Source organism: Mustela nivalis (genome assembly GCF_964662115.1).
Source record: "Mustela nivalis genome assembly, chromosome: 15".
Taxonomy (NCBI): domain Eukaryota; kingdom Metazoa; phylum Chordata; class Mammalia; order Carnivora; family Mustelidae; genus Mustela; species Mustela nivalis.
In genome coordinates this window covers 35737095-35764252 of record NC_139034.1, presented here as the reverse complement: position 1 = coordinate 35764252, position 27158 = coordinate 35737095, and the positions used below count along the sequence as shown (strand labels likewise).

The 27158-nt window shown below is 35.2% G+C and overlaps 1 protein-coding gene across 2 annotated transcripts in view; it reads left to right on the top strand.

The window, feature by feature from the left end:
* Positions 1 to 27158, top strand: part of DNAJC15 (DnaJ heat shock protein family (Hsp40) member C15) — an 87678-nt gene that overhangs the window by 30225 nt on the left and 30295 nt on the right. For both annotated transcript variants that reach the window (XM_082701341.1, XM_082701340.1), the window contains exons 3-5: positions 2207 to 2280; positions 10496 to 10572; positions 19914 to 19984. In XM_082701341.1, coding sequence (XP_082557467.1) covers positions 2207 to 2280; positions 10496 to 10572; positions 19914 to 19984 — 222 coding nt within the window. The remainder of the gene's footprint in view (positions 1 to 2206; positions 2281 to 10495; positions 10573 to 19913; positions 19985 to 27158) is intronic.

The following is a 27158-nucleotide window of genomic DNA, read 5'->3' as shown; positions in this document are numbered from 1 at the left end:
CATAAAAAATTGTTGTTTCATTTTATATGGTACTTAATTTCACACAACTCTCTTTTAAAGCACCTTAACAATAAAAACTTTAAAATCAAGAAGATCAGTGGTTCAGATTCTCTTGGTCTTTATGATATCAGAGTCTTGTGTCTTGGCATTATAACTATACTGACGTTTCATGAGGAGACTCTAATGTCCAGAAAGGAATTCTGACAAACTTGCCCATAAACATGAAACAATTGTAGTGCTAACTGTTACAGTATTAACTATTATTGACATAGTTATTTTAAAATTCAAATGTAAGATTTTTATTTGAAATTAAAGAAAGATGCTGTACTTCTGCCAGTTTCTTCTTTCTAAAATGAGAAAAACTGGCATGTGTATTGTATATATACCAACCACACTGTTGCCAAGTTCTTATTACTAACTTGAATATTAAGTAGCAGGCAGATCTCTTCCAGAGCCAAATATAACTGAATAATAGAATTTAGGAGAAAGTACACTTAAACTTGTTGGAACTAGATCTGCTTTATGATTCAAGTAAACCTCCAGATGTCACTTGTTGAAGGCCTTACTTGCTGTTTTCATTGAGACTGCCTGATTGTATGTGCTTTTAAAGGAATTCTGAAGTTATTTAAAAGGTATGCTTTGTACTATTATAGAATCAGATGGAAGTTCAAGATGGGATCAGGAGGGAGACAAACCATAACAGAGTCTTAATCTCACAAAACAAACTTAGGGTTGCTGAGGGGAGAGGGGTTGGGAGAGGGTGGTGGGGTTATGGACATTGGGGAGGGTATGTGCTATGGTGAGTGTTTTGAAGTGTGTAAACCTGGCAATTCGCAGACCTGTACCCCTGGGGATAAAAATACATTATATGTTTATAAAAAAATAAAAAAAAATCTCTAGGATAAGAGATTTAAAGGAGTTAGGCTTTCACTTATTTTAGTTATTTAATTTCACTTGTTTAATTTATTTAATGTTATCCTTGATCTCAAGAATTTTTTTTATCTTCTGCTTGGGTTGACTACTTCCCATTTTCCATTTCTAGCATCCTATTTTTCATTTTAAAATGTTGTTTGCACAGGAATAGCAGTATGGCTAGACGGTAACTTTTTCTAAAAGATGTATATAATTATACTCTCCCAGTGGAAATCTTGATTTGCAAAGAAGGTTATGGCTGGATAAAGTCCAGAGTGTCATAATGGGTTTTCTAGCAAGACTTTTGGGAAGAAAGACAATACTGTTAGTAAATCTATATGCTGATTAGGGTACAAAAGGTAAATTGGCTAGGTAATATTTTATTTTTGTTTTATACCCTTGAAACAGTTTGGAACCTGTTTTGCTATTGAAGACTCAGAGGAGTTTTAATTAATAGGATACTAAGAAAAGAAAGGGTTAGGGTGAATATTTTTTACATAACTGCTTTTTTACTTTAGAGGTAACACCATTAAAATTATTCCTGTGTTGTACAAATCATAAGTAATTTTTTATTTCTATATATTTCAAAGTGATTATCACTGAGAAAACCAGTACAAATAACCAGATGTGTGAATATACATACGTGAAAGGACTTTATCTATAGTTTGTGGCAGAAAGAGTACTAGGATATTATTTTTTTGTTACCTAGTATATTGTATATGTGTAAGATACATAAACATTGACATTTTCTAATCTTATAATCATGAATTAGAACTTGATAAATTTAGGAACTGTTTTAATTATGTTAAAATGAAATGCTTCCTCTATTTAATAAATTAGAATTTGAAAATAATAGGACTTTCCAACCAGAGAAAGTAAATTATCGTATGGTTTCACTTACTTGTGGAGCATAAGGAATAACATGGAGGACATTAGGAGAAGGAAAGGAAAAGTGAGTTGGGGTAAATTGGAGGGGGAGATGAACCATGAGAGACTGTGGACTCTGAGAAACAAACTGAGGTTTTGGAGGGAGGAGGGTAGGGTGGTGGGTATTAAGGAGGGCATGAATTACATAGAGCACTGGGTATAGTGGATAAACAATGAATCTTGGAACATTGAAAAAATAAAATAAAATTTAATAAAAGAAAAATTAGGACTTTCTGGTAGATTTTGAAATGATTGTTTGAAATAACATATAAGGAAGAAGCTATCAGTAAATATTGTGGTTAGTACCTTGTGGGTATTGTGTTTGATTACAGAAAATATATTTGCTTTTATTCCTGTTATTATTTAGGTCGCTATGTGTTTCAGATCTGGAAGCCTCTAGAACAAGTAATCACAGAAACAGCAAAGAAGATTTCCACTCCTGTGAGTTTACGATGGCTTTAGTTAGAAGGCTCATTTTGATTTTTGTTTATATGCCATATTTGATAGTAATTCAGAAAATGTCTTGGATTTCCCAACATTTGTAGTTTTCTTCATTTTATCCTTGGACAGTTTGTTTAATTTATTGATTTTTTTAGTTTCTTGGTCACATTATTTTTATTTCTAACCTCATTCCTGTTTTGACATTTAATTACTATATTCCTTTTAGTAATATCACACCAACTTTGAGGTAATTTATTGTTTTTGTTTAATTAATACTAATTTATTCTTGCAGTGATTTTCTGTACTAATCCCTGTGGTAGAAGCTGGGTATAGTTAATGAACAAAACAGATATGGTCCCTCCCCTGATGGAGCTTATTACCCAGGAGTTTATTTCATCCTAAAATTTCAAATGGGTCCCCTTGTACCACCACCTGGTCATCTAAAACACAAAATTAGAAGATTCCAGTTCTGAAATCTGTATGATTTCTACATTCATCTACAGACATTATTGTTACTCTCTGAGCTGAATATAAGTGAAGAATGAGTGATAGTAGGTACCTGAAAAGCTACAGTGTAGTGAACTGGTTTGTAACCACTGGACATAATGCAAAGAAAACTCACTGAAGCGTTACAGCGTAAACATTGACTTCTGGGCAATAGAAGTGGATCAACTTGGGATAGATCAACTTGGCTTGCAGCAATCTGAGAATGAATGGCTTGTTTTAGCAAAGTCATTACAGGCTTGTGAGGCTTAGTTAGTCATGAACAATGACCACACTTTGAAAGGATGACATACTGACAAGTAATTAAACTCAGGTTCAGAAGAAGTGCAAGTGATTTTGCAGACCTAGAAATGCATGTCTGTGATTAGAGGGAACATGTTTTTTGGGGGGGTTCCTTCTGTTTTCCTATTTATATTTTATTTGGCTGCAGTATTAATAGGCATTTAGCATTCGTTCAGTAAATATTCATTAAACTCCTACTACATGCCAGACGTTATTGTGGGGAGTGGGCTATGGTCAGGGACCATACAAAGACATTGCCCTTAGGAGCATACATTTTAGTGGACACAGGCAATTTACAAGTAAATAAGTAAAATGCATGATATGTAGAAGTGTTGACTGCTTTTAAGAAAGCAGGGTAAGAGGTTAAAGAATAACAGCAGTGAGGAGTCTATGTTAGATGGATCAGGGAAGACCTTTATGAGAAGATGAGGGACTTGGCCAGATGAGGGACTTGAATCTTTCCAAGCAGTGAGAACCCTGCAGAGGTCCTGAGGTGGAAATGAGCTTTGCCGTAAGAATAACTTCAGAGGAGTATGCAAAGATAATAGTGGTAGAATAAGGCCTAGATCATTTAAAGCCCCATAGATTATAGATAAAAACTGAAAATGTTACTTACAATGTAATGGAAGGAAAGCTTTTGGAAGGTTTTAACCATGGAGGCAATGTGATTTGCATTTTAGATTATCACTTTGCCTGTGGTGGAGTGTAGGCAAGAATGAGCCAGAGTAAAAGCTATCAGTCCAGTTAAGAGGGTATTGAGATAGTGCAGGTAATAGATAATGGTGGCTTGAAATCCAGTAATGGAAATAGTAGCATAGTTCTTTAATGGATTGTTATTTCTTTTTTTTTCCATATGTTTATAAATAACGAATGGAGAAAATTTCAGAAATTATTTCTCTTCTGTTAAGGTGATCTTCAATAGATATATTTATATTGTAAATAAAAGATTTACAAGTTTTGTAGAACTACATCATTTAACATATAGGAAGAGAGAGCAAGAAAATGAGGAAATTTTCCCTGCTCTGTGAAGGCCCATGGATAAGGTGGAATAATTTAAGAAATTGTCATGGGTATATTGAACTTGGTACCTGCATTTCTTAAGGAGAGAGAAATGATGTATTCTTTTTTTTTTTTTAACTTTTTATTTTTTATAAACATATATTTTTATCCCCAGGGGTACAGGTCTGTGAATCACCAGGTTTACACACTTCACAGCACTCACCAAAGCACATACCCTCCCCAATGTCCATAATCCCACCCCCTTCTCCCAAGAAATGATGTATTCTTCTTATCCTTCACCTTTGTGGGCCTGAGGTAAAGAACACTTATATAAATCTGCCCCCCCTCCCTGCCCAACAAAGTACTGTTCCCACAATTTGCAGTGAAAATATTTCGTAGAATATCTTTATCATCATCACTGCCATCATAATTATACCTCTGTGAAGATAAGAGTGTCTTAAACAGTTCTTTAAATATTAATAATTCTAGGGAAACTGAGAAATATATACATACTTTCTCTTGGTAGTAATGATTTCAAATTGTCAAACTTCACAAAACACGGCGTTTACAGTGTTTTGATGTTGTAAGTATGATTCATTATGAAACCAAATAGAGTTGCTAAAAAATGCAAATTCTAATCATGGGCCACTAAATCTCTATGTCTCAAAAGAAAGCCTTCAAGGTTCAAGTTTCTGTGAAGTTTGCTTTCTCTGTGCTTTAACATCATCTTGTTCTTAAATTTCATCTTTGTTTTTTCATACCTTTTTCCCTCCATTTTTCTGGAATACTGCCTGGAGTAATTTTTTTCATATGGGATGCATGGATGGTAAATGTCTTAAGTTCTCTGCTAACAACTTGTTTCTTTTGCTCTCACCATTAATCATCAGCTTTGGAATCTGATGGAGCCAGTATGAGAGGTATAGAAATCTCTCCTGGCTGGCTCAGTCAGTGGAGCTTGCAGCAACTCTCAATCTTGGGTCTTGAGTTTGAGCCCCACATTGGGGGTAGAGATTACTTTAAAAAAAAAAAAAAAAAAAAAAAAAAAAACTCTGCTAAGATTGAATGAACCTCAGTGGTCATGTACATGCTTTCTTAGCCACATTTTCTGGTACACTCAAGGCTCTCAGCCAGAATGTCTGATGTTCTTATTCTTACTCCTTTGAAAGCTGCCTGTTTTAGTTTTCTTTTGTTGTTTGTGTTTTATGCTTTTAGGGGTTTTTTGGTGATTTTTGGTTGTTTTTTTTAACTCTGGAAGTTTTGGGGGGGTTCTCTTTATTATTGATGTTCTGAAATTTCACAGGTCTTCTTAGTGAGATTAAGTGAAAATTGCCTGTCTTTTATTTTAGAAGATTCTCTTAGACTGTTTTTTAATTTTTCCTTCCATTGTCTCTCTTCTCTGTTCCTGGAGCTCTTATTAGAGACACATTGAACCTCTAAGTATGTCCTTTATGTCTCTGAACATTTTCTATTTTCCATCTTCTTATCTTTTTGTTTTGCATTCCACAGTATTTCCACAGCTTATTTTCCAGATCATCATAATGGTTTTTAGCAGTGACCAATCTCTTATTTAGTCCATCTGCTAAATTTTTTATATCAGTACTATTTTAATATCTGAAAATTTTCTTGATTCTTTTTCATAGCAACTTACGCTTTTATGGATATAAGATACTAATTCAAATTTTGACAAATCCTATTCTTGTTGCTGAATTTATCTCTTTCCTCCAAAAGCCAGTTGTTATTTGTTCATCTTTGTTCTGCTTTTCCCCCATGATCCTGGATTTGTTCAAATGTCTGGTAATCCTTGGTTTTTGGTTTATGTTTGTGAGAACTAAGTTGATTAATATAAGTGGGCTTCCCCAGCAGTTTGGTAGACTCACTTCAATAATTTTATTGAATGAGAAGGTTGATAGTGGGCCATGAATAGGTAGATGGGATATATCAATAGCGTGTCTTCCCAAGCAGGGAGCCAAGAGGCAGGCTTGGGACCTCCAGAGAGAGGTTGAGGAGACATTGAGTACTATGTATATCTTATTCATTGGCGTAACTGTGTCCCTCTCTGGCCTTGTGGGTTCTGATATGTGATCTGCTAGTACTCTACTTTGCTTCTCTTGGGACCTACCCCCCACAATGAGATACATCCCAGGACATGCAGTTGTCTTTCTTAGCCTATGGGCAAAATGACAGGTGGTAGGCCCGTTAAGCTCTGTGTTACTGAGGTTAGAAATTGTCATTTCTGCTGTTGTAGTTTAATTAATTATCCTGATGTTATTGTATGGTTGATTCTAAAGGTATAGTTTTCTTTTTAATTTCCTGAAAAGGGTTTTTTTCTTTTCTCTGGTGTTTAAGGCTGTAGTGATTTTTCCATATGTGCAGGTCTTACCTGTTTACAGCCTTTCAGTATTTATCTTTAAAGTTTTTGGTTTGCTACTTGTATCATCTCTTGTTTTCTAGGGCTATAATGGACTTCCTTTTAAAAACATCTCTCTTAAAAACAAAACAAAACAAAACCCCTCTCTTCTCATTTCAGAGGTACTTTAGAAAGCAAGAGAGTTTTTTTATGCAATCTTCTGTTTTGAACCAGTACTTTTTTGCTTGATTTTTAATATGTTAGTATGTTATTAACTCAGCTAATGTTTAACTACCCTGATATTTTTTCCCAAGGGGAAAAAAAACTAGGTCATTCATCTTCTTTTAAGGCTCTTTACTTTACTATTTGTGAAAATGTCCTTTTATTTGAATGTAATTTTTTAAAAATTTGACTTCCTTTGTCTTAAGGTTAAGTGAAATTCATGGAAACAGCACAATTAAAATCATCCCTCTGTGGCTCTCTAAGTGAAATAGATTATTATAAATAATAGGAATTTATAGTTTATGGTAAATGTGTTTCTTCTCTTAGGATTATGGAATGATATAGTTCTTTGTTGTCTGGAGAGTTTTTGTATATCTAGCTCTTGGCTGAGTAAATTTTCTAATGAAGATTTTGTTTAACTTGATTCATTTCATATTTCCTTTGATAATATATAGCACTATAATATTTAATGATAATTTTAGGTGGGAAATGATTTTGAGGTATGTTTATATATATCCTCAGTGAATAGAATAACACAAAATAATAATTTGTAAGGTTCAGGGTGTATTTCAAATAGACAGCAGCATAAAAGTAGTGGAATCATACTGCTTTTGTTCTTAGAAATTCTATTAGAAAGGTATAACAACAACAACAAAAAAAGTTCTAATCATCCACTCTATTTGATGGAGTTGTTCTATAGTTGTTCCTTATAGATATGCACATGCTCACTTATTCTTCAGTCAGCAGGTCTGTGTTTTAGGGTATGAGCCTTATCCAAATGCTGGATTTTAAGTTCTGGGTCTCCTTTTCCTCCTGGGCAAAACTAAAAGTAAACAACTGCTCAGATATGATTCCTGCCATTAGGGTTAATGAGCATTGTGACTAGTGGGAGTGACACTTCCTGAAACATCAATTTATCATGTTTATTATGTTGAAATTTTGAAGCTCCCTAAGCTAAATAAATACTTACAGAAATGTTGGGGAGGAAGATAAACATCTAGGAAAAACTTTAGTCTGCTGAGAGAAAACTTAAAATCATCTGTTATTTCTCTGTTAAATCTCCTAGTCCTTTATATATTCCCCTCTGTGTGTGTGGAAGTGTATGTGTGTGCATGTGTATAATTTGTCCAGGTTACTATGTGTACTTAAATAATTTGATTCTCTTCCTCCTGTCACAGTTTGGAGAAGGGTATTGTTTTTAGTTTTCTTTCTAGATTACAAATTACTTGAAACTTGAAATAGTATGTCATATTCCTCCCAGCACTGGTACATTGATAGATTAGCATCTCTGCGATGAAGAACTAAACTTGACCTGTCTCATTTGAAATGTTCCTGGCTTTACTAGGTGCGAAAGTGCTTGTTACGTGAATTAATTGCCAGCGAATTCTAACCAAGTAGAAATTTTTCACAAGCTGTTCGAAGACAACAGCTTATATAAATGACCAGATCTGGCTCATTTTTTAAGTTCTACTAATTTCCTTGGTCTTTTATTTAGTTCTCCTTTTTAAAAAATTATACAGGTAGCCTGTGTTCATTTTTGAAAATTTAGAAAGTAAAAATAAACATAAGAAAAAAAATTATTCATGATGTCACCAACCAAAAATAACATTTTAGTGTATATACTTTCTGATGTTGTTTTATGTAAACATACACTTACTTATTTTTCCTTAGAAAAATAGAGGTTCATGTTTTAAAAACATGTATGCAGTACAATCACTGATGCATTTTTTTTCCTTCTAAAAGTTGAGTTCATGCATCCTGTTTCTTTGTTAAGAACTCTTAAAGCATTGTCTGTACTACTGTCTCCCATTCCTTCCGTCCTGTTCTCTCTTAAATCCACCCTAATCAGACTCTCACTCCCACTCCCTGCAGCTCTTGTCAAAGAGTTTGACCTCTTTGATAAATCCAACAGCCAGGTGTCAGCTCAGTTCTGATGTAACCTATCAGAAGTGTTTGAAACTGTTTTTCCCTCCCTTACTTTTGGTGTCTGCACTGCTAGGCCTCCTCAGTCTGCTTACTGACTTAGCTCCATTTCTCTGCCTCTCAAACTTGCATTCTCTAGGGCTCAGTCTTTGGACTTTTTTCTCTTCTCTCACTCCATAGGTGATCTCATCCAGTGTCATGCCTTAGCAGCCATTCCACAGGGGGCCCACACTCAGGAAGCTTCAGATAGTTCTGCAGAAGATCTCATAAGAAGTCCTGGATTTAAATGTCAAAACGGCAACCCTCTTGGGTCCCCTTCCTCTCTGGGAGCTTTGTACTACCGCTCAATAAAGTTCCCCTTGCTGCCCACCGCTCTTTGTCTGGTCTACTTCTTCATTCTTTGAAGCAGCGTGACCAAGAACTGCGGGCACTAAAGGAATGGAAATCCTGCAACAGTAGTTCATTAGGAAGTGCTCTTAGGATCCGCAACTCCAGAAGGGAAGAGAGGGGAGAAAGGCAGAGGGACAATTTAGGCTGCAGTACGGTCATAACAAAGGCCTCAGTCAACCTAATACCAAGCTCTGAAGCTCCTCTGGCTCATTGTGGTTGTCCCAGATTGGGGCAAGGAGCCATGAGACTAAACGAGATCACCTGGTCAGTGAATTATAGATATGAAGTCGAAGGACTGATCTCTAGAGAACTACAATGTTTATACCCCCATATCAACGAGTCATTACATAGAGACTGCTTTGGAAAAGGGACCTGGACTTGACTTTCTTCAGCCAAGGCAATTCCTAAGAAGTCTGACAGCTGACAGCTGTCTGCCTGTGATAGCCCCAGCACCCAAAGTGTTAAGTCCTTCACTTCTAAAGGGGAAGCTGCACAGTGTATAGTGTGTTTAGTACATCATCGTCAATCCTTCTCTTTCTTGTATCCTTTATTTATAATCTAGAATCAGATCACTTTTTTTTTTTTTTAAGATTTTATTTGTTTATTTGACAGACAGAGATCACAAGTAGACAGAGAGGCAGGCAGAGAGAGAGAGAGAGAGAAGCAGGCTCCCTGCTGAGCAGAGAGCCCGATGCGGGACTCGATCCCAGGATCCCGAGATCATGACCTGAGCCGAAGGCAGTGGCTTAACCCACTGAGCCACCCAGGTGCCCCCTAGAATCAGATCACTTTTAAACTAGCTCTGCTCTTACCATGTTCGCGCAAACCACTATCATCTTTTGACTAGATTATTGTTGTGTCCTCTTGGCTGGTCTCCTGCTTGCCTCTTGCACCTTTCTTTCTATTTCCCACATAACGTTTATAGTAATCCTTTCAAAATATAGTCAGATGACATTACTCAGTGCTCTGAGAATAAACTCCTAAATTATTTCTGTTGCTTACAGCCTTGCTCCACCATTCTGGCCCAGTTGCCTCTCTGATTCTGCTGTCTTTCTTGCTCATGCCTTTCCAGCTACCTTTCAGTGACCTTGCAGTCCTTTGCTGGTCTCCCTTGGCCTGTCTGTCTACTCTCCTGATGTCCACCCCACTTGGTCAGTTCCTTTTTTTCCTTCTTTATCAGCCAGTCCAGGAGGAGGTGAAAAAGATGTGTGTCCTATCAACATTAGTGACTTAGCAAGGTTATCCAAAGAGAAAATTGCTGCAGAGCTTAGGAAAAGTTCAAGCCTTTTGCTTCTACTGATTTATTTTAATTCTGTTATATCTTAGTGTAGAAAAATTAATGTATTTGAAAGTGAAAAAATTGTTAATTTTTTTAAGTTCATTTTGGTCATAGTTTCTTGTAAAGGCTCATTGTTGAGTTCTCCTCCCTCCACAGATTCAAGTTGACTTCTGGTAACATGCATTACTCTTACTGCAGCTATGATGGGATGAGGTCATGCCACCTCATACATGGAACTAATTATTTCATGCTCTTTCTTTCCTGTACAGAGCCTTTCATCCTACTATAAAGGAGGATTTGAACAGAAAATGAGTAGGCGAGAAGCTAGTCTTATTTTGGGTATAAGGTAGGTGTGCTGCGTAAGTATTATTTTGTTCTGTGGCCAAGCTTGTTTTGAAAAAAATGAGAAAACATTACAGTAAAGTTATCCTTATATTTTAAGTTATGAATAAGAGGCAGAGGAGAAAATACAAAAATTTTACATTTTAAAACCTCAAATCTAAAAATACATCCTACTCCGCTAAAAATATCAGGCATGATGTAATATGTCTTTATTTATTTATTTATTTTTAAAGTATTTTTTATTTTTTATTTTATTTGACAGAGAGATTACAAGTTGGCAGAGAGGCAGGTATGGAAGGGGTGGTGGAAAACAGGCTCCTCCCGGAGCAGAGAGCCTGACGCAGGGCTCGATCCCAGGATCCCGAGACCATGACCTGAGCCTAAGGCAGAGGCTCAACTCACTGAGCCACCCAGGAGCCCCATGATATGTCTTTATTAACAAGGAACTCTGAATACTAATTTCACAGCAATTAACAAAATATCCCTTATTGTGACACTGAATTTTTTTTTGGATTTTTTAGTTTCATAATTTGATATCTATCATTTTTCTGTTATAATATGGGATCTGTCTCACAATTCTTTTTCCATAATTTGACATATAGTATATTTTATTATAATTGTTTCACCTTAGTAATCTGTTTATTGTGTGACTTTGGACAGTGTAGGAGAAAGTTAATGTTGTGTGAATGCTCTGTGATATTTTCTTAACTTTTAGTGTTAAGTGATATCCCTGCTATAGATTTGCCAGTTGCTAATATTCATTTGTTTACCTTATGATCCTTTAGAACTCACTTAAATTTTTGTGGGGGTTGGTTACAGTATGTCATCTACAGCAGATCTTCTGATAATTTAATCAAACAAGCAAAATAGGTCATAAAGCCCTATGTTGAGATAGTCTTTTAAATCTCTTGTAGATCAGCATTTTTTTTTTTAAAGATTTTATTTATTTATTTGACAGAGAGAAATCACAAGTAGTCGGAGAGGCAGGCGGAGAGAGAGAGAGGGAAGCAGGCTCCCTGCTGAGCAGAGAGCCCGATGCGGGACTCGATCCCAGGACCCTGAGATCATGACCTGAGCCGAAGGCAGCGGCTTAACCCACTGAGCCACCCAGGCGCCCCAAGATCAGCATGTTTTTAAGACCAAAACATTTAATTATTTCTTTTGACTTAGCATGAAAGCCAAAGGGGTGGAAAGTAACGGAAACAGCTCTTTCAGCTTGGTGCTTTATTAAATAAGAGATGAATTATCTCACTGGGAATAGGTTTTAGGTAGGGGAAACCAAATTAGGAAGTTGGCTATATTGCTGATTATTATTTGCTTTACTATTATTCAGGATAGCATTTTTATTTTTCCTGAACTTTTATTGGACCCCCATATCATTCCATTCATAGTCTTGAAATGTGAATATGAAATTTACTTTAAAACTGAACATAAAGGTTTTTGAGAATATTAGTTAATATCATCCAAGCCAGTTCTGTTGAAACAGATAATTAGGACTTAAGATTTATGGTTATAAAGGTTTATCCTGTTGAACTAGAAGCTGTAGAATATTTTACAAGGATAATTTTCTGATTAAAATTAAGAGTATAGGGGCACCTGGGTGGCTCAGTGGGTTAAGCCTCTGCCTTCAGCTCAGGTCATGATCCCAGGGTCCTGGGATCAAGCCCCACATCGGGCTCTCTGCTCTGCAGGGAGCCTGCTTCCTCCTCTCTCTCTGCCTGTCTCTCTGCCTACTTGTGATCTCTGTCAGATAAATAAAGAAAAAAATCTTAAAAAAAAAAAAAGATTAAGAGTTTATACTCTAATAACAGGTGAGTATGAGTATGAATACTGGTTTTACCATTTACTAGCTATGTGACCTCAATGTCATTATTTGTAAAATAGAGATAATATCCGTTTCTATTGCGTAGAATTGTTGTGAGGATTAGTACATATATAATTCATGCATTCTTTGAAAGATTTTATTTATTTATTTGACAGAGAGAGAAAGAGAGAGAGAGTAGGAACACAAGCAGGGGGAATGGGAGAGGGATAGCAGGCCCCCTGCCAAGCAGAGAGCCTGATGTGGGGCTCGATCCCAGGACCCCAGGATCATGACCTGAGCCGAAGGCAGACACTTAATGACTAAACCACCCAGGTGTCCCAGTACATAACATTCTTAATATAAACATGGCACTTAGTAACTACTCAACAAATACCAACTGAACCAAACAGATCCTTCTCCTGGTTCTGTCACTGAAGCACCGCATTGTATGAGCCTCGTCAAGTTATTTTTAGCTCTTCTGCCCTTCAGTTTCTTCAGTTTTGTTTTGTTTTTTTTTTTTAAGATTTTTTATTTATTTATTTGACAGAGAGAGATCACAAGTAGAGAGACAGGCAGAGAGAGAGGAGGAAGCAGGCTCCCTGCTGAGCAGAGAGCCCCATGCGGGACTGGATCCCAGGACCCTGAGATCATGACCTGAGCCAAAGGCAGCGGCTTAACCCACTGAGCCACCCAGGCACCCCAGTTTCTTCAGTTTTGATAGAATTAATACGATTTAGCCTTGCTGAAATAACATAAAATGATAGGAGGATACCTTTTTATAAAAGTACTTACCAAACAACAGGTGCGAAATATATGTTGGTTCCTCTTTCTTCCTATCAATATCACCAATGCAGAAGCTAAATATTTACCCTTACTTAACACATTAAATAGAAAGGTAAGCCTTATTTGCTTTCTTCTAGCCCTTTCAATCAGGTAGTATTGTATTTTGAGAAAATTCTTTAAAATATGAATACATTGCCTGGCTCCATTCTCTTGCATTTCTTACTTCCTCTAATCTATCTAGTTCAGTGGTTGACAGACCTCATAGTACATAAAGCTTTATGGACTTTCATGTACAAAACCTCGTGTACTGTTCTTTATAAGCAATGTAAGTGATTATCAAGGATAATCTATCAGGTGTAATTATCAAGGATAATATTCAAATGTTGTCCCATATGCTAAATTAAAGTTTAACATCCAGAATAAGATACAACCTACCATGTAAACCACCCCCCACCAAAACACACAGAATGCAGATTTGGATTTTACTGGACTTACAACTTAATTATGTAGTCCACTTTAAGAAATGTTTTTTAAAGCTCCTCTTTTTCTACTTTAACATTTTCTGTAATACAGTAATGCCTTTGAGTGTTAGTATTTACTAATATAGAGCCATTATTCTTTGAAGGAGTTTGCCTTTTTAATAGCCATTTTCTTTTGGAGGGTGCATAAAATGCATTAAGCCCTATTGTGTATTCAATACTAGATACTACTTTTTTTTAAGATTTTATTTGACAGAGAGAGAGAGACAGCAAGAGAGGGAACACAAGAAGGGGAGTGGGACAGCCTTCCCGCTGAGCAGGGAGCCCGATGTGGGGTTCGATCCCACATAGTTTCTGCTCTTTAGTTTAGTGTCTACCTAAGGAGACATATCAAATGTCTACAGAACAACTAGAAAACATAACTAATAAAGGAAAGCAATACTACAGAGCACCACAAAAGAGAATGATAAATGTATATTTACTACAAGAAACTAAAGATACTAGAATTTTAAAAAATAATGTATTTTTCATTTCTTAGTGGGCAGTAAAACAATAAAGTCTTCATAGCCCTGGTGTAGTGTTTAGTGACTTCTTTTTCAAACTTAGTAGTCTTTAGAATCAGACAGTGTCTTGATTGGTTTTCTGGGAAGTATCTGCAAACCAAAAAAGTAAGTTTGAAATGGTCCCCCAGAGGACTTTCATAAATAGCCAAAAGGAACACCCTACTAGTCCTTACAGAAAAAGGCTTTTTTTTATTATTTTTTGAACTAACTAAACTTTTTTATTATTCAAAAATGTTTCTTAATTTAAAATTTTTCCTTTCATTTTATTGAGATATAATTTATGTATAACATTGTATATATTTATTTTTAAAGATTTTATTTATTTATTTGACAGAGATCACAAGTAGGCAGAGAGGTAGGCAGAGAAAGAGAAGGAAGCATGCTCCCTGCTGAGCAGAGATCCCGGATGCTGGGATCATGACCCAAGCAGAAGGCAGAGGCTTTAACCCATTGAGCCACCCAGATGCCTCTAACGTTGTATATTTAAGATGAATTACATAGTGATTTGATATATGTATAATATGTATAGATTACAAAATGATTACTACAAAAACTTTGGTTAACATCCTTCACCTCACAGTGTTACAGATTTGTTTTTTCTTATGATGAGAACTTTTAAGATCTACTCTTTCAGCAACTCTCAAACATGAAGTACAGCATTGTTAACTGTAGTCACTATGCTGTGCATTCCATCCCCAGGACTCACTCATAACCGTAAGTTGGACCTTTTGACTACCTTCACCTATTTCCCCTGCCGTCCTACTCTTGCCTCTGGCAACCCCCAGTCTGTTCTCTGTTTCTGTGTTTTGCTTTTTCAGATTTCCCATGTATATGAGATCATACAGCATTTGTCTTTCTCTCTCTCCCTGACTTATTTCACTTAGCGTAATGCTCTCAAGGCCCGTTCATGTTGTCAACAGATAGCAAGATTTTCTTCTTTTTTAGTTGATGGACACAGATTGTTTCCATGTCTTGGGTATTGTAAATAATGCTGCAGGGATCATGAGGGTGCAGATATCTCTTGGAGACAGTGATTTTATTTCCTTCAGACACATACCTAGAAGTGGAATTGCCGGGTCATAAGGTAGTTCTATTTTTAATTTTTTCAGAACCTCCATACTGTTCTATAGTAGCTGTACCAGTTTACGTTTCCATGAACAGTGTGCAAAGGTTCCCTTTGCATCTAACACTTATTTATCTCATCTTTTTGATGGCATTCATTCTATAAGCTGCGATGTTGTATCATTGTGGCTTTGATTTGCATCTCCGTGATGATTAGTGATGCTGATCACCTCATGTACCTGTTTGACATTTTCTGTTTTTGTAAAAATGTTTAGTCAGGGGGCGGCGCCTGGGTGGTTCAGTGGGTTAAAGCCTCTGCCTTCGGCTCAGGTCATGATCCCGGGATTCTGGGATCGAGCCCTGCATCGGGCTCTCTGCTCTGTGGAGAGCCTGCTTCCTCCTCTCTCTCTCTCTGCCTGTTTCTCTGCCTGCTTGTGATCTCTGTCTGTCAAATAAATAAATCTTTAAAAAAAAAAAAATGTCTAGTCAGATCCTCCACTCATTTGGAAATCAGATCTACTTATCTATGTATCTAGCTATGCTGTACTATTGAATTGTATGAGTTCTTATTTTGGCAATAACCTCTTATCAGATATATGATTTGCAGATATATTCTCCTTATTTCATAGGTTAATTTTTTTCATTTTTTTTATAGTTTTCCTTGCTGTGTAGAAATTTTTTAAAGTTTGATGTAGTCCCAGCTGTTTAGTTTTGTTTTCTTGCCTTTGCTTTTGGTTTCAAATTTAAAAAGTTACTGCAAAGACTGATGTCAAGGAGCTTACCCCCTGTATTTTCTTCTAGGAGTTTTATGGTTTCAGGTCTTTATCAAGGCTTTAATCCATTTTGAATTGATTTTCGTGTGTGATATAAGAGAAGGGTCCAGTTTCATTCCTTTGCATGTGGCTGTCCCGATTTCCCAGTACCATTTATTGAGGAGACTTTTATTTGTTTTATGTTTTTGTCTCCTTTGTTATATGTTAATTGACCATATATGCATGGATTTATCTCTGAGTTCTCTCTTCTGTTCCATTGATGTATGTATCTGTTTTTTTTAATCTAATACCATGCTATTTTGATTATATTTTAGCTTTGTAATATAATTTGAATTTAAGAAGTATGATGCTTTGTCCTTTCCCAAGATTGCTTTGGCTATTTGGAGTCTTTGTGGTTCCATATAAATTTTAGGATTGTTCCATTTTTGTGAAAAATGCCTTTGGAATTTTGATAGAGATTTCATTGTATCTGTAGATAGCTTTGAATAGTATGGGCATTTTAACAAAATAAATTCTTCCAATCCTTGAATGTGGGATATCCTTCTATTTATTGGTGTTTTTAATTTCTTTCATCAATGTCCTACAGTTTTCAGTGTATAGGTCTTGAACTTCCTAGTCCAATTTATTTCTAGGTATTTTATTCTTTTTTTAATGCAATTGTAAATGGAATTGTTTTCTTTCTCTTTCTGATAGTTTATTAGTGTATAGAGGGGCAACAGATTTTTGTATATTGATTTTGTATCCTCCAACGTTACCAAATTTGTTGATTAGTTCTAACAGTTTTAGGGTTTTCTTTATATAATAATCATATCATATGCACTTTTCCTTCTTTGTTTCTGATTTGGATGCCCTTCATTTCTTCTTCTTGCCAAATTGCTCTGGCCAAGACTGCCAGATGTTGGAAAAAAGTGGTGAGAGCATACAACCTTGTGCTGTAACTGATTTAAGAAGAAAAACTCTGAGCTTTCACCACTGAGTATGATATTTGCTATGCATTTGTCATATGGCCTGTACCATGTTGAAATATGTTCCCTCTATACTGAATTTGTTGAGATTTTTTTTTGTCATGAATGGGTATTGAATATTATCAGATGGTTTTTCTACATCTTTGGAAATGTCATATGATTTTTATCCTTCATTTTGTTTCACATTTATGGTGTTTCACATTGACTGATTTGTGAATGTTGTACAATCCTTTCATCCCTGGAATAAATCCTACTTGTTCATGATATATGATCCTTGAATGTTTTGTTGAATTTGACTTGCTAATATTTTGCTGAAGACTTAGGTATCTATGTTCATCAGGGAAATCGGCTTGTAATTTTCTTCTAGTGTCCTGTCTACATGTAGTATCAGGATAATGCTTGCCTCATAAAATGAGTTTGGAAGCACTTTCTCTTCTATTTTTGGGAAAAGTTTAAGAAGAATTGGTATTCTTTAGATGTTTGGTATATGTCAGTGAAGCTGTCGGTCCTGGGCTTTTTTCTTTGTTGGAAGGTTTTTGATTAGTGATTCAATCTCACTGTTAATAATTGGTCTTTCCAGATTTTCTTTCTTCCATTCAGTCTTGGTAGTTTATGTTTGTAGAATTTATCTATTTCTTCTACGATGTCCATTTTGTCAGTGTATAACTGTTGATAGTAGTCTCTTATGATCCTTTGTATTTCTGTGGTATCTTTGTAAAGTCTTATTTCTTTAATTTCTGATTTTATTTGAGTCCTCTCTGCTTTTTTCTTGTGAGTCCAGCTAATGGTTTGTCTGTTTTGTTTATCTTTTTTAAAAAAGCACAGCTCTTAGTTTCATTAATACAATAAAAGATAATCTTTTATTGTCTTTTTAGTCTCTATTTCATTTATTTTACTCTGGATCTTTGTTATTTCCTTCCTTCAGCTAACTTTGTTTTAGTTTAGCCTTCTTTTTTCTACTTCCCTGAGGCATAAAGTTGTTTATTTGAGTTCTTTCTTTTTTCTTAATGTAGGCATTTATTACTATAAACTTTCATCTTAGAACTCCTTTCACTGCATCCCATAAATTTGTTATTATATTTCCAGTTTCATTTCCATTTGTCTCAGGATGTTTTTTCTCTTTTGATTTTGTCTTTGACTCAAGACTTTTTTTTTACTCATAGAAGAATATTTTATATGCATATTCAGCAGTTGATAGTGTGTTTTAACATGCTTGGTGATCTGTTATTTCATCTCAAAAGATTAGAAGTGTAATTAACTGTCAAAGAATAGCTAGACTGGAACAATGGCAGAATCAAGGGTTCACAGCTGATAGCAAGGGGGGCAGTGCTAAAAAACAGACAGAGGAACTTAAATGGAAGGCATTGGAGGACTCTTTAAGGGTGACAAATCTCTTCAGACCTTAAGGATTTCTTTGCTCTTAATTTATACTCAGATTAATACTATTGAGTCATTCAAGAAACATTAGGTGATTTATACTATATTTCTAGAAGTGGGACATATGTAAAATATTTTCATAAACATGCTTTATCTTTATGATAATAACTAAAGACTAGTTATTTTTGAACACTTTCAATGCTAACTCTGCTAGGTTATGCTAATCTTTTTACTTGCATTATCTAATTTATTCTTAAAATAATCTTGGGAGGTAGTTTAGAATGTTCATTTTACTTATGAGAGAATTTTCGCTCAGAGTTTAAGTGAACAGGACAGAGTTTTGCAGCTAATGAATGGTGGAATCAGGATGTTGAACCTATGTCTGACGATCTCTTAAAGAATCTGCTTTTATAGCCAGTACAATGTGGTTCATCCATACAAATTAAATTACTTTGAGGTTTGCAACAACCACTCCGTACTTTACGTCAGCTGCTATTATCCCAGTTTGAGGTCCAAAGGTGTAACTTAGATAAAATAATATAGCTATTAATTAGCAATACCAGAATTCTGTTGTTGGTAAGTGTTAATTTTGTTTCCTTGCCTGGAAAATGTACTAGTGAGAAACATTTCCAATACTGGATAAATTCGTTTTTATTGAAATAATTTTAAGTTGATTTAACTTTCTCAATTTTTGTCTCTAGCAAGGGCTTCTCCCATACATTTCTTACAAGTTAAATAAACTACGAGTCATGAAGAGTTTTGAGATGCTCTGTTGAAATATAATAATTAATAAAAACTAACTGTTTTGGAACCCTTGCTACATTCCAGGCACTGTTCTAGCACTTTGAAGGTTTTAATTAATTTAATCCCTACAGTCTCTCTATGAGGAATATGTTGTTCCTAGCCGTGTTTTATAATGAGGAGATGGGAGTACAGAGAGATTAAGAATTTGACCAAGTTTAGCCCATCCTAAGTAGCAATGGAAATGAAATCTGGCTGTCTAGTATCTCTGGAGTCTGGATACCTGTCTGTAACACTTTTTAAGCTGCCTTCCCCCAGGTAACTTGAGGCATATGTTTTCAAACTCAGTCTGGTCTAGAGAAAATGCCCCTCCTACCTTGTATGCTGTTTTATTTATTTATTTGAGAGAGAGAAAGAGGGAGAGAGAATCTTAAGCAGATTTCACACAAAGCCTAGAAACCAACTCGGGGCTGGATCTCATGATCCTGGGATCACAACCTGAGCCGAAATCAAGAGTGGGTTATTTAACCAACTGCCCCACCCAGGCACCCCATTGTGTTTTATTTTTTAAATTGATTGAAAAAAGAGACTGACATTACAAAGGAAGAAAAATATATGCATCAATCAACAGTTTATTTTGATGGTTAGTAGACTTAAGTGACAAGCTGTAATTTCATATTTATCCACAAGATGGTGAAATTCTCATTAGTTTTTAATTCCTTGAAACCCATATAAACTGTTAATTTATAATCTGCATTTGACACTATTTATTATAAGCACTTTAATTTCTTTTTACAGCCCATCTGCTGGCAAGGCCAAGATTAGAACAGCTCATAGGAGAATTATGATTTTGAATCACCCAGATAAAGGTAAGTAAAATTCCTGTTATTCATAAAATGTGCATCTGAATCTGTTCTGAATTCCATTCAGTTTACTTAAACTCATTTTAAGTGATACATATAAGTGATATATATATAAAAATATATGTATATATGTATATAGTTGAAATGGAAGTTTATATGCCACATGTACTGTGATTTTCTTATAAATAGATAAGCTTTTGGATTGAAGTTAAGTAGCCCGCAGAAGTGGTGGATTCATATTAGTGCTTTCAAGAACTTAGTTACTGATTTTTATATATGTGTACCTAGCCTCTGTGTGAGGCTCCTAGCATTTTGACTGGGAAAGAGAAAACATGAGTTGTGAACTCTTGTGTAAACTGATATGGACATCGTGAATTATGCTTGTTTAACCTTAAACATAAAAGCATAAGATTTAGAGGATATCTTCTAAATCTCTGTACTATGTCATAGATAATTCTAAATTTCTCAATTTTATTCTGGAAGGCTCTGAGGCTGAGCCATTTGTTTTTAACTGGCCAGGTTTTTAATGTAAATTTATCTTACAGAAAGACAATTATTATAACTTTAACTACACTACAGCTGCTTGAGAGAGAAAGCCCATATGTTCATTACTGTTTCTTCTCTAAAATAACAGATGGTAGAAAGTTGCACTGTATTTCAGAAGTCAAGGGTGTGGTAAGGGGAAGAGAGTAAAGGGTTTTGGATTCTTATTTACAGACTTTCAGTTTTCTAATATTTTGAAAAAAATTAAAAACAAATTTTAGATTTTTGCACATCATAACTGACACCAAAGCAGGACATTCTTTTTCAGTCTTCTCACTTAATTATGTACTATAAAAATTCTTTTCACTAAACATCATCTTTGGCTTTTTATTTGCTGTTCTTTAGTATGAATAAACAAGAGATTAAACTTTGAAAAGAGATTTTGCTTAAAATTTCTAAATAGCCTCAACAGTTACTCAACGATTCACTCAACTAATTTACTTCGCATTGTGGGCTTTCAGAGTGATTGACTCAGAAAGAAATGTGTTTAAAGTGCCTGCTTGAAGCCCTCTGTCTCCTACTAAACATCCTTTGTCCTTTCCAGGTCAAGTGTATGCCCTTCTCTGATTGATTGCAGTAGGATCAGGCACTCATGTCTTTCAGATGATTGACAAGTTGTTGATTGTGCCTACTGGGAAGGAAGCAAGTTCTAAAATGTATCTAAGAGAAATTGTATTTTTAGATACCTTTAGTAAAGAAAGAAAATGTGTGTCCTGTGAGCCAGTAGTATTTACAGAATTACTTGATTTACTCTGAGGTTATATATTTATCAGAAGTGGGATTGATTGCCTGTAGTATGCTTATTGTTACCCGTTCTGGCCCTGTATAGGTAGCAGGATGTAAGGGAATGAACCTGAAAGCCAGAGGCTGATGTTTTTCTCTGGCTTCTGCCTTCTAACTACCAGTATGACCGTGAATACTCCCTTAACCTCTCCAAATGTCAATTTTATCTTATACAAGATGAAGATATTTATTTTTAAAGTCCTTTTTGTTAAGTAATATAGTATCTTTATATGCCTATTCAATTAATGAAGAACCTGTATCCTGTATTTCTATTCAGATCACATTTTTCACTCCAGAAAGATGCTTTTAATCATTTTGGATTATTGTACCCTCTAGGAATGTATTAACAACTGGACATTTTGTTCATATAATTGGTCATTCACCCACAATTTTAAAAACATTTGGAGTTTCAGAGCTCATAGATTCCCAACACCCACGCATAAGCTCACAGTTAAGAACTCTTACTCTAGTAAAAAGTAGGATAAATTTAAGGAATATTGGCATTACTGGAGGGAAGGTATTCATGGATGATGGAGTTGGGAGATGATAATGCATAAATCCTGAAAATGGCCTCTTGAGAAGGAAGGTGGTTTGTTTTGTTTTCTTTTCTTTTCAATGAGAAGTTATCAGATTTTAAGCAAGAATGTCTCATTATCCTTGGATAGAGAAAGCTAGAAGTATTTGGGGAAATATGAGAATAGGCAACTTTTAATTTTGTCTACTCTTTTTCCTAATTCCTTATCGTATTTGCTTTGGCCAGGTCAGCACTGACCGAGTATTATATAGGTAGTTTCAAAAACTTAAATCCTCTACTCCATGCTTCTGAAATTCATGAATGTACCCCTACTTCATCCCCAAGTCAGTTTTCTTCTGGTTTTGCTGCCAGCTAGTAAAACAAAGTTAGAACTTCAGATGTGTGATCAACTATAATTTATCACACATTTCATTATCAGTTTTTGCAAAGAAGGTGACATGAGAAAATTAGGTGTGGGGATGGCTGAAAATAAATTTTTTGTAACTAGTTTTAAATGAGCATTCACATGTGTTTTGGTAAAAAGTATATTTTGCTATTCAGTTTAGTGAGATAAAATCTCAGTTGATCTAATGCTTTCAGGTTAATATCTTTTAGGTTATGCTTTTTTAAATTGCTGAAGAGAGAGGTTAATTATTAGGAAATAAGCAGTTCATATTATACTTAATATAAAGGAAGACAGACTAGGTAAATTTGAAAAGCTGTAGAACCTCAGTGATCTCTTATAAACTCTCTAATTCAGTGCTACTCAAAAGTATAGTTTGCTTGTTCACATGGGCCAATTTGTTACCGGTATGCCACGAGTTAAGAATGGAAGTCAAAAGAAACCCTTATGGCCGTTTGACATTGTAGTAACATCCAAATGTGTGATACCTTTGTAATTTGTAATTACAAATTTACCACAGAATGGAAATTTCTTTACAAGTGCGTCTTTACTATAGTTTGAGAGACACTGATCTGAACAATGCTGCCTACTAAGTCAAGACTTAGTCAAGTTTCTGCTATATCATGGGGACAATGTCTGATTAGTTATCCTTAAAGATTTTTAGTGTTGGAGAGCTTCCTGCTTTATAGGAAGCCTATAGGTAGGCAGCTCTAAGTACTGGAAAGTTCTTCCTTATATTTAACTGAAATCTGCCTGCCTATAGCAGATATTCTCATTCCTTTTTCATATATGCCCCTTTCAATGAACATACAGTACTGTCACTCTTCTTTAATAATATTTAAATAGGGCGCCTGGATGGCTCAGTCGGTTAAGGGTCCTGGGATTGAATTTCACATTGGGCTCTCTGCTCAGCGGGGAATCTGCTTCTCCCTCTCCGCTGCTTGTGTTCTCTCTTCTCTCTCATGTGCTCTCAAATAAATAAATAAAATCTTTTAAAAAATAGGATTTAAATAAAAATTAAATATTGGGGGCGCCTGGGTGGCTAAGTGGGTTAAGCCGCTGCCTTTGGCTCAGGTCATGATCTCAGGGTCTTGGGATCGAGTCCCGCATTGGGCTCTCTGCTCGGCAGGGAGCCTGCTTCCCACTCTCTCTGTCTCTGCCTGCCTCTCTACCTACTTGTGATCTCTCTCTGTCAAATAAATAAATAAAATCTTTTTTTAAAAAAAAATAAATATTGGGATTAAAAACAAATCAAAGTGAAGGGATTTTCACTAATTACTCTCATTGTAGAAGAAGCTAAATTTGACAGAAAGTCCTGGTAATATATTACGATTTATTATGATATAGTACATTTAAAAGGTGTATTGTAAACATTTACAAAAAGAAAGACATGATCACCAAGAGTCAAAATGAATTCACTAAGAAAAAGTCATGCCTAATTAGCTTGGTTTCCTTTTTTTGATAGCTGTAACTAGACTATTAACTTCTTTCAAAGGTCTCATCTTTTCTTCCCCTTATTTTAACATTTTAATTAGACTTAACATTTTGTATTTAATAACTGTTTTGATAAAAGTATAGTTTTGTTTTATCCATATTCATTTTCTTTGATAAATGGTGTGATCTTTAAAAGGTAAAGAACATGGCTTATTTTTATAATCTCTATTGCTGACACTTAAACTTTTAATTTTTTTCATGAATGAATGATTAAGCAAGTGAACAAAAAGATGGTATACAAAAAAAACGTACAGGTAAAATAGAATTGAGATTGATAACTAATACATAATGATCATATGAGAAATTTTAAAGATTTATTACACTGATGTGAAACAACCTATAATTATTCTTTCATTCATTCAGAAAGTATTTACTCAATTTCTCTAATGTGCCAGATACTGTGGTAAATCTTTGGGCTTTAACTGTAAAACAGGACAACTACATCCTTGTCTTCATAGAGCCTGTATGCTGATGGAGGGACAGACAAAAAACAAGTAAACCTATTTCACATTGTAGTAAAGGATGCAGCAGGCAGAGATATAGAATATGAGAAAGAGGCAGCTTAACATAAAGTTACTGGGAAGACCTCTGTGAAGAGAGACTTAAAGGATAGAAAGAAGCTATCTCTGTGAAGAATGGTTGAAAGGTCGGGGAACTAGCATATGCAAAGACTCTAAGGGAAGAAAGAAAATAATGAGCTTAAGGACTTGAAAGAAAACTAGCTTGCTAGAGATATAATATGTAAGGGGAGAGATAGCCTGAAATGAGGTGGTGTTCACATTTTGAAAACTACAGGTATGCTTTCTGATAATGAAACACACATATGTGCTGTGTAATACTTGAACTTGATTCTAAAGTCAGTGGGAAGTTTCCGTTAGCTCTTAAGCAGTAGAGTGATGTAATTTAATTTACTTTTTAAGAAATCACTTTTCTCCTCAATCTTTCCTTACTTCTTTTTATTTTTAAATATACTTCATATTGATGTAAAGAAAAGTGGACAAATCATTAAGTATATATCTACGTAAATTTTAACAAACACCTGTATAACCAGCCTCCAGGTCAAGAACTAGGACATCATCACCCTCTGAATCCCCTTCATGAGCCCTCCCAGTCTGCTTCTTCCCTAGAACAAACATTGTCTTGATTTATAATATCATAAGTTAGTTGTGCCTCTTTTGAATGTGTGTAGTCATTTGCATCTGGCTGCTTTCAGTCAATATTTATCCTTGTGAGAATCATCTATATTGTAATGTGGAGCAGTAATGTCTTCATTCTCATTGATATAGAGAGCCTTAGCAAAGTAATCCTAATCTTTTGGTACCAGTTGAGACCTGATTTGTGACCCATTATGGGATCTATTCTGGAAAATGTTCCATGTGCACTTGAGGAGAATGTGTATTCTGTTGCTTTAGGATGGAATATTCCGAATATATCTGTGATATCCATCTGGTCCAGTGTGTCGTTCAAAGCCCTTATTTCCTTGTTGACTTTCCGCTTAGATGATCTGTCCATTTCAGTGAGGAGGCTGTTAAAGTCCTCTACTATTATTGTATTATTATCAGTGTATTCTTTGATTTTGTTATTAATTGGCTTATGTAATTGGCTGCTCCCATGTTAGGGGCATAAATATTTAAAATTGTTAGATCTTCTTATTGGGTAGACCCTTTAATTATGATAGAGTGTCCTCCCTGCCTCCTTCTTACTACAGTCATTGGTTTAAAATCTAATTTGTCTGATATAAGGATTGCTACCCCAGATATCTTTTGATGTCAATTAGCATGATAAATGGTTTTCCACCCCTTCACTTTAAATATGGGGGTGTCTTGGTGACCTAAAATGAGTTTCTTGCAGATAGCATATTGATGGATCTTGCTTTTTTATCCAGTCTGATACCCTGTGTCTTTTGATTAGGGCATTTATCCCATTTACATTGGGAGTAATCATTGAGAGAAAGGAATTTAGTGCCATTGTATTACATGAAAAGTGATTGTTAACTGTATATGGTCTCTGTTTCTTTCTGGTCTATGCTACTTTGGGGCTCTTTCTGCTTAGAGGATCCCTTTGACTATTTCTTGCAGGGCTGGTTTAGTGATCACAAATTCTTTTAGTTTCTGTGTGTTCTGGAAGGTTTTTATCACTCCTATTTTGAATAACATCCTAGCTGGATAAAGTATCCTTGACTCCATATTTTTCTCATTTAGCACCCTGAATATATCATGCTGGCCCTTTCTGGCCTGCCAGGTCTCTGTGGGTAGGTCTGCTGCCAATCTAATGTTTCTGCTATTATAGATTATAGAACTCTTGTCCTGAGCTACTTTTAGGATTTTCTCTTTGTCTCACATTTGTAAGTTTTACTATTAGATGTTGCGGTGTTGACCTATTTTCATTGATTTTGAGGGGGGATTTCTCTGTGCCTCCTGGATTTTGTCCTGTTTCCTTCCCCAGATTAGGAACATTCTCTGTCACAATCTGCTCTAATATACTTTCTGCCCCCCCCCTTTTCTTTTCTTCTGAGGTCCCAATTATTCTAATATTGTTTCTTTTATCTTTTGAATTCTCCCCTCATGATCCACTCGTTGCTTATTACTCTTTTTCTCAGCTTCCTTATTCTCCATCATTTGGTCTTGTGTATCCCAAATTCCTCTTCTGCCTCATTTATTCTAGCAGTTAGAGCCTCCATTATTTATTGCATCTCATTAATAGCCTTTTTGATTTCAATATGGTTAGATTTTAGTTCTTTTATTTCTCCAGAAAGGGATTCTCTAGTATCTTCTATGCTTTTTTTCAAGCCCAGCTAGTATCTTTATAATCATTATTCTGAAATCTAGTTCCAGCATCTTACTTATATCCATACTGATTAGGTCCCTGGCAGTCAGTACTTCCTCTTGTTCTCTTTTTTGAGGTGAGTTTTTCCATCTTGTCATTCTTTTCAGAGAAGAATAGATGAATGAAAGAACAAAATACTAAAATGGTAAAAACAACCCCAGAGAAAGAGACACTAAACAAATCAGAATCAACCTGAAACCAGAGTTGGGGGAGGAGAAAAAAAGAGATAAAGAGAATATAATCAGACAGGTGAGCAGAATAGAGCAGTAACTGGATTCTGTGTGTAGTTTGGTCTGCTTTTTAGAAAATGAGATCCCATAATTGTAAAGAAAGAAAAATTTATCTGTGTACAAAAATAAAATTAAATACAAGGAAAGGTTAGAATGTCTCTATAAAAGTGGAAATTAAAAGCAAGGAAAACAAAAAGAAAAAAAAACCTTTAAAAGGGAAGGGATATAAACATACAGGTGAACAAAACAGAATAATATACTATCTTCTGAGGGTATTTTGGTCAGTTTGTTAGAAGAAACTACATCTCAAAATTGTAAAGAAAAATGTATATTAAAAAATAAGATTAATTAATTACTATTAAAAGGATAGAATGTAACTGTAAAGAT